This window comes from Austrofundulus limnaeus, unplaced genomic scaffold, assembly GCF_001266775.1.
Source record: "Austrofundulus limnaeus strain Quisiro unplaced genomic scaffold, Austrofundulus_limnaeus-1.0 Scaffold14, whole genome shotgun sequence".
In the NCBI taxonomy this organism is placed as follows: domain Eukaryota; kingdom Metazoa; phylum Chordata; class Actinopteri; order Cyprinodontiformes; family Rivulidae; genus Austrofundulus; species Austrofundulus limnaeus.
Genome location: NW_013952416.1, coordinates 1,699,877 through 1,712,901, shown reverse-complemented (window position 1 = coordinate 1,712,901; position 13,025 = coordinate 1,699,877). Strand labels below are relative to the sequence as shown.

Genomic DNA, 13,025 nt, shown 5'->3' with positions numbered 1-13,025 from the left:
CACACACACCCAGACCAATTCCCTAAGGGAAACACTGAATTCTTTAAAAAAATTATAATTACAATTTATTAGAAAACTGAGTATCAAAAAACAAGAAGAGGAGCAGAGTTTATATAAGTTGTAAAAAAGAAAAACCAAAACTAAACAGTAAACAAGGAACTTTTTCATACATAGTGTATAAAAAAATTCCAATCATACGAAATATTGCGCAGGTGCTCACTTTTATTTATTCCAGTTGACCATACGGAGGTAAAAAACCAATGCTTTCTTTGGAGAATCAAAGGCATGACAACCGCCTCAGTGTCTAATGTGTTGCTTCATACCTCTAACTCTTCTGTCCACACACAAACACTGTTTCATCTTTACAGCTTCTTCTACTGACTCCTCAGAAGTGTCTCTTTAAAGTAACCTTACTCACCTTGAACAGGTTGTGCTCTAGCTGTGAGGGGATCAAATCTTATTTTCACTGGAAACACGACTTTAACTACTGACTGGTTCAAAACTTTATTTTACTTACGATTATGAATTATCCTTTAAATGGTAAGAGAAACAGAACAAACACACCTTTCCTGAACGGATTCCAGTGCAGCTTACCAGAGGTCAAACAAAAGCAGAATTCCTCAACGATATAATCACAACAGGGCCTTGCAGTTTAATTATTTGCCTCATGCGATTTCCTCATTCCTTTGAATAAATAAATAAGGAGAGCTTGACCCTGTCTTCTCAAATAACACATTCAGAGCAATTGTTTTTGTAAAATGTGAACTGGTCAAAGTCACAAACACAGCAGAGAGCAACACTGTGATTTCATGGATGCCTGCAGTGATTATCCTGATTTATGAGCTGATTCAGGAYTCATGATGAAATCAAAGCACTGCAATTGCAGTCAAGTTGTTCTGCCTATTACAAATAAAAAAATAAATCAAAAATAAAATAAAATAAACTCAATAAAAGAGGAAAATACTGTGCACACTAATTTGAGTATKTTGCTCTATTCACCATCTTCCTGTCAGTGTGACTTAAGCTTTGTTCTGGAAATTTATTTTATTTTATTTTTTACTATTTTAACTACCGTACCTGACATGTCACAAATCACAGCAAACTTGTTTCTGGCTACATTCCAGCTCTAAAAAAAAAAAAAGAATCATATTCAAAGCTTTTATACTTATAACATCACAAKTTCATCAGACCAAACCATATGAGGATTAGCAAGTCTGCGCAGCCATTTTGTCCATAATTCAGTAAGACTGTCCTGATCTCAAACGTGGGGAATAAACAGTACTGGACTTTTTAGGAGGGCAAAGGAAGTCAAGGGGGCACTTAAAAGAACTAATTTAATGAACGTGATGAGAGGAGCATCYAAAATTCAAACAACCTTGACTGTCTTCACGTAACGGAGAATGGAGAAACAAAACAACAAAAACCAGGAAGTGTAGAAGAAATGGAGAGGACAAGGTGAGCCAGGTGAGGTCTRTTTTATATATTTTTTGTTGAAGGGCAATTCAGAGATTCCCTTCAGACTCAGTGAACTCTGTCAGCGTCTTACTTTATCTCCCCCTCTCTTCTTTACTGTCCCTCGCGCCTGCCCTTTAAGAAGAGATGAAGGGATGATCAGGAGGCGGCTTCAGTTAAGACCGCCAATCAATACAACTTTTCTGTGTGGGATGAGGCTCCGAGATTACACTGAAAATCACAAATGGCAAATGACTCTTTCAAACTACCTTCATGACTTTGAACGTTCAAGTCTAACCAAAGCCTCGGGGTGGGGGTGGAGAAACGAAACAAAATTGGCTTCTTTTCTTACATTTGATGCTGTGCATGAAGTAGTTTTCTCCTAATTCCCCTTCGCATCACAAGCCTTGAAAGCGAGGCTACMTGCTGTTACCAATAAAAACACTTGTCAAAGAAAGTTTCGCCCAACTCCAAAACTCTCATTTCCTAAACGAGAGTTAAAAAGCCTCCTAACTCTTCACCATACTTCATAATTATTTTCCTCACTCCAAACCTCCAGCCCCCGAACAATTAGGTCCTTGTTTATGTCTGCAAATTGCTGTGGCGTGCCGATCTGTGTACAGTCCCTGGCAGCTGGATGCACCAGTAGAACGGCCATATTGATTGGGATGTCTGCTCTTTTAACAAGGTCTGTCTGGATGTTCTATCCAGGGATCCAACAGCGCTCATTCCCGTTCCCTAAACGCCACTCCACCTCATTTCAGGTAATGGGAACCCACTTCAAAACTGCTTACACAGAACACTTTTTGGAAGGCAATCGGTAAAACGAAAATGCAACACTAACTCTATTGTTTCACATAATCTAATTTTCCTCTTGTATCTTCATGGTTTCTGACATTTTTTAAAGTTTTTTCGTTTGTTTTCATATTTTTCTTTCCTCAAAGCAAACCTATGYTTTTCTTTCTGTTCTCCTTCTTAATCTCATCATTTCTTTGGTGTCTTTTACTTTCTTCACCGGCGATCCCCAAAGAGGMCAGTAGCAGTTGGTGTCATTATTTTCCTAGTCCAGCTTCATGCTGAGTGTGTGAGTTTGCCTCTCTGTTTCACAAGCTGGACTGCCCATTTGTTTTCACTCTAATGAAGTAGTGGAAAAGCGGTAGGGGAAAACAGAGAAGGAGCGATAGCTGAAAGGGAAGAAGGGGAAATAATGGGGCAAATTTAAAAAAAAGCATGAAGGGAAAGAGAGAGAGGCGAGARGAAACAGAGGTGAAGAAGAGGAGAGGCGGAAAAAAAAGAGGTGCATTTCAACAAGCTGTGAAAACGTTTAAAGAAAACATTCCACTGAGGCTGAAGAAGATCGAAATCCCCTAAGTGATATATCAACAGAGAATGAAGGCTCTAAATGTTCACAGAGTGGCCAGGAGGGCCTATTATAGAAAACAGCATCTTAACAAATACAGTACAGGAGACGTATGAAAACAGTGTCTCGATAAGGAGTGTAATAAGTCACAGTAAAGTGCTAAGCCGAAGGGTATGTCCCCCACAAATCAGTAAAGCTTACCGCTGCATGCCTGCTCCCTTTGTTAGGAAACTTGCTATGGTCAGCTGGTGTTATGTGCTTTTGAAGAGTTTGGCAAATTAAAGTGTATTTGTGTCTAGGTCAAAAGCACAATGTTATTCAATGTTATTACACACTGTAATCACTATGATTTCTAAAACTAAACTGATACCAGTACACTGAATTTCACTCAAAACCATGCCTTAAATTAAACCAGACATAACATGTAGTTTTTTAATGCCTATGTTCGGTTTTATTGTCTATTTAATGACAATATCTGACGTGCTGAGGTCAGTATATCTCTTAGTGCATGCAAGATTATCTTTTCTGACAAGTATTCCACAGTAAGATTGAATGAAAAAGTGCTGGTGGATAAATAATTATGGCCTCGACAGTTAATGCGCAGTCATGTGGTTGTTAAATGTTTGTTTTCGCACACACTTTTCATAGCCTCTGAGGCACACCACGTCCTGCTGTGGTACACKTAACTGCACAGAGTTTCTTCCTACTGGATTCTACACTCAAGGAAAAAAAAACTCCGATATTGGCAGACAGATTCCTCCTGCACAATGCCTTTTATCTCCATCCATGAGTTATTGTCTATTCGACTATCTTTATAAATGTCTGCTTTCAGGTACAACAGTCGGATTCTGGATGCAGGTAGTTGGAAGCAAAATGCCGCGTCCATGYRCTTAATACCCACAAACTTCTGACCAATCACACAATAAGTGCCCATGCGGAGTGGGGTGAAAAGTTCTCACGGAGAGTTGTGACAAGAAGGGCTGGAATAGTTGAAACTGTGAACAAAATTACGTGATTTTGGTCAAGAGAAAATTTTGGCAGTTCAGAGGAGTACAGTGAGGCTTTTACTCTATTCTCTCTTTTAAAAAACAAACAAACTCTGCACTAACATGGCTGAACAGACCTCAGCTGTCTATGACACATCATTACACCTGTGTCGGTTTGAAMCAGAGTGAAGAACAAGACAGAAATTTCAAAGAACATGGTGATTATGAAAAACTAAACAAGGTTTTGGTGAACAACTAGCTCTAAATGAAACGTATGAAGTTAGTGGTAGATGTTCCTCTGTATTGTAGTAAGGTTTACTGAATTATATTACTTTACAGTAAGCTTACCCATAAAAATTTCTAGATTCTTCCTAAATGGTAATTTTTAGATAGTAAAATAGTGAGGAATTAGGCAATAATAAACAAAAAGATGAAGTTGTTCAAAAATACATCCATTTTGTTTCATTTAAAATTTGGCATTACAGAGTTGGAACTGATCCATCTTTTAGGGCTCCTTTTTTGAGTCCTCAAACATTGAATTAGACCATTGGCAACACTGTTCAATAAAAAGAAGCTGCTTTACACGAAATATATTTTCATTGCTTACTGGAGAATTACCCCAAATCTAAGATCTGGCTCTGGTACACACTGAAGCTGATAATTTGATAGAAAGATGCATACGTTATAGCTCAAAACAACATTTTCCACGTGAAGCTTGCTTTTTTATATCACAACGAATGAAAGAAAATATTCAGAGTGGACCTAAGAGAGTTACGAAGCCAAGCAGTGAGTGGAGATAAAGTTGGGTAATGCATTTTCCACTGGAAATCAGAACAGAATGGCACTAAAACCATGGCAAGCTCAAACAAAATGCCAGGGTTCTTCTCCCCAGAGTTTTGAGGTGGTAATAATTTTAGACACCCAAATATATGATCCAAACCGCAGACAGATTTTTCAAAATATAATATGCCCCCTTTAATGCATGACGCTCTACCGTGATTGTCGACGTGTAGAGAGATGGATTCCTCTCACAGAGATGACCTAACATTTAACAGCAACCAGGCTTTACTGAGGAACGCTCTGACATACTGTATGCATAAAAAACATCCATTTCTCAAGAGAAAGGACACTTCTTTCCCCCCGCAACTCTGAATACTTCAAAAGATTGGCACAGTTGTAGCTTAAATATGGCTGAATGAATTGATTTGATTATTTTTGGGGAGCGCCTGGATCAATCACATTCTTTCCCCTTGTCAGAATGGGGTCGTTCGGCCCCGGAGGGCAGAGGGATGTAATCATTTGAGGCAGGCGGGGCACGCCATTTGCCCAGGCCCGAGGGTTCCTATTTCAATACTCCATTATGAGCTGTGTTAACAGCAAATCACATAAATTCCTCACAGAGAACACACTGTTACACACAAACACAATGCACTGGAGTGTGTATAAAATAAACCGAAACAGAAAGAAACTCCTTCAGATACACACGTAGGGAACGAGAGGAGTCAGATAGTTGGGAYAAATGTGGACTCTCTTTTTATTAGAAGTGTGTATTGTTCATTCTTTGAAGATATATTCCAAATAAGAAAATAATGTCATAGAAATATGGATTTTCCTCACATATGTGAAGAGAWAAAAACTGCATATCAATCTAAACAGCAGTGAACACAACATTTAGGCTGCCTGGCTTTTAAACAGTGTACAGTACAGAAGCATGTTTGCATCAACTGTGACGAAGGCAATGGGTCCTTCACACTGCTCCGCATAAGCAGAGCCAGATGGATCCTGTTAGCAGTTTTTAAATGAAGTCTACACTTTCCGAGCCCTGTGACATTCTGGGAGGAGGTTATAATAAAATTCCCGGCGTTTTTTTGACAATTCCAAACAAATTTACACGGACCGGGCTGAGCTGCCGAGGCACACAGCTAACCGGTTTGTCAGCACCGAGTGTCAAGGTTATCACAAGACTGTTTGTCTGAGGCTGACGCTCTGAAACTGAATTTCATCTGATTGTTTGGCAGCTTTGTGAGGGGATAAGGAAGGACATAGTGAGAAGTAATAATAATAATCATAATAAACCATATTTATTTTTAAAAAGTAGGTTGTAAAAGAGACAAGAACATCTGTAGGAAAACTTGAGACAACTACGGCTGTCAGTGTTTGAGGATGTCAGATTTTCACATCCGATGTTTTTCTCCAAATTTTTTGTACTATTTGTCCTAAAGTCCTGCAGAATGCATGTCTTCTACAAAAACTAAACAAAGTCCTTGTAAGGGAAATATTATCACAGAAATTTATTCACAAAACTATTTACACTGCTCTATCAAGGACCAACTACAAACCCAAGCTGACATCCTGTACAAGTGTACATAACAGTTTATTTTTGCAATGCAAACATTCAAGGCAGGTACGCAGAGGTGAACTACTTCAYGTTGGAGCCACTGGGAATGACCCTTCGTGCATCAGCCGTTAGCTTACACAGGAATTAGATGATGTGTAAATATTGGGATGGTTTCTCAAGTGCACAAATCCCTGAGCTCATGTTTAGATGAGTTAGTTAAGCACCAGGCTAAGAGCGTTGAACAAACTAACATCTATCAAACAAAAAAGTCTGTAAAATACCTTCCAAACCTCTCAGAAAGTATATTGTTTCGTCACATGTTTTTTTCTTGAAATTGTCTCGGCAACATATAGCATGAGGTTTTAGTTACAGTCCTTGAGCAACTGAGGTGCATGTCATAAACAGATGGCGACCTTGTGTTTTGCTCAGCAGCATTTTCTATATTTTTGCTAAAGCATCACCAGATAAGTCCTTAAATCAGATCAGCTGGAACTCATAAAACAAATTAGACAAAATTGGGTTTTTCTATAAAGACAAATAATCCAGTGTTACATTTCAATGTACAGTATTTAGCCATGAATAAATGAGATTTCCAAGAATCTTTGGTGCGGGGTGGGTTGCAGGTGCTCAGCTGAAATCTGTTAAAAAATATTTCTTATGAGTTCCGATTTAAACTAATCCATGGATCAATGAACAATACAGATGAAGAAGTGGCTGACCAAGACGTTTAGGAAAGCTGACGCCAAAACTGATGTGAGTTATAAAATACCAGCTTGGGGGAGATGACATTATCTTCAAAAATTCAAAAATATAATTGAATTTTAAAACAATGTTAATGGCATTTTGACATAACTGTTAGGAGAAATGCAAAAAAAAGAAACTAAACATAAAAAACACATCCTAAATTGATTAAAGCAATACAGTTTAAAAGATGTTTCATTTTTCCCTTGCTTAATGAGTTTATTACTGATGTACTTCAACTAGTGATAACTGGAGTCACAAGTCTGTTGATTTGTGGGTCAAAAGTTGAAAAGATTAGAAACCACTGGTTCAGGTAAAAAAAAAAAAAGAACCCAGAGAAAACCTAAAGGATCTCCTCACATTTGCTAATATTAATCTTTGGGAAAAAAACAAAACAAAATAAAAAATTTGGAACAAACAGACATATTTTCATTATGTGCTGAGGAACTGCTCAGAAAATGTCTAATATATTCTGCCAGTCTACAGTTCAAAGACATGACAATACCAGAAGGCTGTTGGAAATGTTTTTGCAAAGGAATGATACAAAAATAGAACTTCTGAGTTTAAAAGAGTGAAAAAACCTGCATTTTAGCATAACACCTGATCTATAAAATATGGTGGGTGGACTGAGTACACAGTCTTTGTTTTGTTTTGTTTACTTGGTTTCACTAAGAACTATTCAGCTGTTGTTTTGTCATATTCATGCAAAAATCCTGACTTTTCAAATACCTTAACTTTAGTTACTTCTCACATTTTATATATTTTGAGCAAAGAAAAACTAAATAAAAAGTCACAAAGAAAACCAAATGCAATGGATTTGTCAGCAAAGACGAGATCCTGTGGCTGAGATACATTTAAGCTAAAGTAATTCGCACAAGACTTTCATTATGTTCCAACCTTGTGGGACTGTGAACTATCCCCTCACTTTTGCCAGAACTGAATTAAATGAGATTAGATTAGTTTGCCCTGAAGAAGAATTGGACATGTCCTCAGATTTTAACTCCCGTGTTGCACAAACAGAGCTTGTTGCAACACAGCCACATGCTGAAACGTTACCCAAAAAGAAACAAAACCCAAAAATGACCATAGTTTTTAATGTAGTAAGACAAACTATTTACACATTTTGGCATGCTGTTTATTTTACAGAAATAATATGTCCTATTGTGATATTATTTTTGGCAGAGAAGATAAAAAATAAAGAAAAACTCAGTGTAATTGCGTCACAGCTATAATTTCTTTTTTCCATCACTAAATCCAGCTTAACATACCATAATAGGGGTGACTTCATTAGTCGGTGAGTGTTCCTAACTTTGTCATTCCGGAATACTTAGTAGCAAAGAGGTCACATTTAATATCTTCATCTTTTAATAACTGCTGTTACATCTTAAAAGAAACATAAGGTGATAAATTAAAACTGATATTTCTGTAAAGATGTGGGTCATTGCAGTTTTTATTAGCTTGACTGTAGCAATCGATTGTTGGGTCAAAGAGTCAGTGTGGTGGCGGTAAACTAAATGAAAATGGAGTCTAAGTGATCACCTGCTGTGTAATGCAGTTACACTTTACTACTTTCAGATAAATATGATAGATACACATTTATGTCTGCTGTAATGCGAGTTGAGTACACTGCTTCATCCCTGAGACCTTACAAATGGGGGTCACTGTCGAATCCTCGTATATTTTAATTTTATTACAGTCCAAACAGATAAATATGATGCACCGATGTTCTTGTCACACTTAAGGATCTGAGACTATTCATTTTTTATCAGAGAAATCCATAGGGTCAACCTCAAGGCCACGACTCTCAGATATCACTGATTTTATAATGAAGGAATAAAAATGATGAGTTTCCAGTCTGCTGAATGGCCCTTAGATTAAAGTGACATTTCTCCTCAACATGCCTGGCCAGCTTCTCCATGCATGATTTAAAGGCACAACAGGGGACTTTAGGCTGGGTAAACTCAAAATAAAATGAAATTAATTTGTCTAAACCTAAAATAATAGCTTTGTCTGGAAATTGTACGCTTGCCTACAACAGGCTGAACAATACCTTTGCAGACTGCAGCTGCCCTCTTTGTCATCTTCTCTGCTCCCATCCCACTCATGTCTTGATACCACACTAAGTGGATGCATCTCTGTGGCAAAAGCTCCAGTGAACAAACTGGAGAGGTGGGTGGAGTTGTTACGATGGTTACACAACTACATCATGTTAGTGATTGGTAGGCTAACTGAGTGTACACGGGACAGTTTAAAGAGACCCTCACGCCCACAGGCATGTCAAACTCTGCCTGAGAGGAGTTTATTATGCAACTTTACCTCTGTTATCATCCCAACCAGCTGAATTAAACACACTACTCAGTAGGCAACGTTGGTAGTTTCATACTGAGGTAGTAGATCCTAATGTAAGCGTTTTGGGTGTTGCCAGGCACTGTTTTACCAAACAACTGTGCTAGAGGTGATTCTGCATAATGGCAATTCAGTTTTTATGTTCAATAATTCATTCATGTTTCATGTTTAGGGTTGTAAAAGAGGCTTGATTTTATCCCAGATGGCACAGGGTGAGAGGGAGGTCAACATTTATCACATGGTCAATTTCAGAAATGGGCTGCACATAGTTAACATATGATTGGCTACGTTAATCAAACATGCTTACTAGGGCTGCATGATAAAACTCACACTGCAATTTTTTCAAACTTTATATATATATTTGTTTTTTGATATGTTAAAAAAACAGGAATTTTCAACTATTTATTTAAAGGGGCGATATGTGTTTCTCAGGCATATATTTAAATTCTGTACCATTATAAAGAAACTGTCACCTTCAGTTGTTATTAAAATGCTGTTTATATGTTAAACAGAAAATAAACTTGACTTCTCATCATATTTGTTTCTGTCTCTTGAAGAACATCCTTCCGCTTCTGTCCCGCCCATTTCAGCACAGGTTGGGTGGGTGTGTGTGCTCTGTGATGAGGAAGCTCAGCTTGGAGACACAGCCCAGAGGAGGAGCTGATCCCAAGGGCGGTTCTAGCCCCAACCGGTCGTTTTTGCTCCCCTGCCTGGCTGCGTCAGAACACTACAGGATTTCTCAAACATGCATGAATGAGTCAAAGCAAGAATTTGGGCATGGTTTTGATGAGACGATAACATTAAAACATGATGTAAAACTCAAAAAAGTTGATTTTATATGATATTACCCCTTTAAATAACACTACGTTATGCTGCCATCTTGCTGATGATGAGGTTGCACCAATCTTACGTATTTTTGTGTGTGCTATAAGCATGTTTTTGTCTGTATTTAAGATTTATTCCAGTTATTCTTTATTGCTTGTTTTTACTGTGCCTGAGTAAATGTTCCTTCTGTCATACATAAATGTGAATTGTGTTTTACTAATAAACAAATTGAATAACYTGCCTTTGTGTTGAGCTTAGTTTCTGTTTCCATCACGTTTTAGTATTAGCATTAATGCTAACCGTATTTTACCTSTTTTWCTCCCAATTTTCGTCAAGATCCTCATCTTCTTCCTCCACAGCTCGAGAATTTATCGACAACACTTCTCCGAAAAAACAYGGCCATTATTCTCCCAGAAGTTTCATAACAAAATTAATGTTTCTTTTTGTTATTTTTTTACAGACATGACATAGATGAAAACTCCAAAATGAAAGGCCTCAAATCGAGATTTAAACTAAGAGCCTTCTTGTTGTGTATCCTGGTAACTTCACATTAGCCACACATTTTTATCTTTCCCGTTAACAAAAGTCTACTACTATTGGCTTAATTCCTTTAAAATAAAACCAAGCATGTTATTAAACCTGTGAGCAGGTATGCACGCAATTATATTAAAGCACTGTATAGGAATTTACAGCTGTTTTTTTTTTTTTAATTTAGGCTGCAACTGATGGCCTTTGTTTGGGCGGTAAACTGCAAAGAACCACTACAATCTCTGCCCAAGGTTATAAGTCTCTGGTGGTCTTGTTATATTCCTTGTTCTGCATCAACAAGGCTCTAAAATATGTGATATCTATCATCATCATCATCAACCGTGACACAAAGTTTTTCAGGTACGCAAAAAATTTAATTCATGTTTTTGAAACTTTTTGGACGCTGTACGTGCATGCACTCACACACAATGTTTCTGCTGTATCGAGAAAAAAAAAAGCTGTAGGCTTATTTTGAGGAAGTGTCGCATATAAACAAAGAATTGGATAAGGATGAGTGTTGTTACCTTGTCGCATCTCATGAGGCCCAGGTACCGGAGGGATTTGCTGCTTTGAGCGATCTGTGTGGCTCCTTGGTCTGTAATGTCTTTACACCAGCCGGCGTCAACAGTCTCTATGGTGCTGCTGTACTGGCCTATGGCTATCAAAGCTGTAGGCAGAGAGAGGAGAGAAAAAGGGGGAGGTGGGGAAAAAAAGGGGGAGACAGAAAACAGAAAAGGTGTTAGTCTGGAAAACCTTTCTCATGCAAATGTGGCAGCATCGTTCTCCCTCAAGAGACGCTCATAAATTTGCGATGAAACCAGGGCAACTCATCTGGCTAGCTGTGACACAATTTTGATACACAACACCATAAAAAGTCTGCACACACACACACTTGCATGTCTATTGAAATCATGCATACACCCTTACTTGTTCAGATGGATGATAGTGCACTGAAAGGCAGTGACAATGACAATGCAAGAAAGGTGATATTCCATTTCTTGTTTCTCTCTCTCTTGCTGTGTGTGTGTGTGTGTTCATGTTTGCTCCTACCAGGGCAGAAACATAAAGTCAAGGTAAGAGAGAATCCACCCACACACACGCACACACACACACAACAAAAACAATGTCTGCCAATGTCCGTGGTCTTTGTTGAACCCCTGAACATGCGTGCATACAGCTTGATCCACAGAAACACAAACTGTGTCATATCATATCATACCTCACCTATAATGTCAAAGTGTCCTAATCCAATGACAATTTAAAGGTGAGAAACAGAAAGATAAGGCCTTCGGTAGTTTGCTTCAAAGAGTTGTTGCTTTTACAAATGCAAGCAGACACACAGCAATCTTCCTCATCAATCTTTGGACCTATCAATTGTTGTGTAGATGGCTAAGACCTGTGTTCCACCAGTCGATTGATGGCGCAGCCCGGTGATCGATTGGTAGGCCAGGTCTTTGTTCTCCATTCTCACAACCATTACTAATGAGAATGTAAAGGAAAAGGAAAGGATGAGGGGTTGGGAAAAAGATGAAAGGAGGAAGGTAAAGCCTGAGAAAGCCTTTGACAGCACCTTCAAATAGATACTTAGCCCTGATGTTGTTTCTCATTTGCAGAAATCCATTTTACTTCAAACTTCTTTAAAAAAAAAGACAAGCTTGAGACACCTTCTGCTTCAATAAGAAGGGAAAATGTTCTCTTTACGTTCTCACTCTCACGACAAGCACTTCTCATAGAGCAGTATTAAATAACATGCAGTCAGCACATCAATAATTTTACTGTGCATTGAGTATGACGAGCAGTCCAAGACTGTGTGTGCACGTGTATGCATATGAGTGTGTTTGCAGTACGCGAGCGTCTCASCACAGGAGAGGGGAAATGAATAATCCTATGTTTTTTTTTTCTCTTCGAGTATTTAAACTTTTTTCCCTGCTGTGTAATGTAGATGACTCTAGACAAATACACGGATTCTGAACTTGCATTCAGTATGTAACATATGTAATCTATAGCTCTGGCTGCTTGAAGTGCACCACATGTGGTTCCTTTTGTGTTTCATCATGCCATGCATAATGGTACATTATGGCTAAACAGGCCAGTAACGCAGCTTTGAAGCTCCAGTGTGTTTCCTGTAAAACAGAGACTTGAGGACGAGGCTCTAGCAGACCAGATAGATTAAAAGAACGTGGGGTGGTGAAGGGTTTTTTTTTCTTGACAAATGGTGAAATTGTAAACTATGCCAAAACTTGAGGCACTTATTTGTCTCTGTGCTTAAGCATGTGGAAAACTGGACAGATTTCAAGTGAATGGAAGACTTTATATCCTGTTCCCTCTATCATTTTCAATCACATGATCCATAATTTGATTACCTGAGTTCGGTCCTTTTCGTCTGAAGTAAAGACACACACACACACACACACACACACACACACACACACACACACACACACACACA

The 13,025-nt window shown here is 38.3% G+C and overlaps 1 protein-coding gene across 1 annotated transcript in view; it reads right to left on the bottom strand.

Annotated features, from left to right (window-relative positions):
- The window catches only part of fbxl17 (F-box and leucine-rich repeat protein 17), a gene marked incomplete in the record, with an annotated part of 237,289 nt that overhangs the window by 11,969 nt on the left and 212,295 nt on the right, over positions 1-13,025 (bottom strand). Inside the window, 1 exon segment of the mRNA XM_014002660.1 lies at positions 11,101-11,243. Coding sequence (XP_013858114.1) covers positions 11,101-11,243 — 143 coding nt within the window.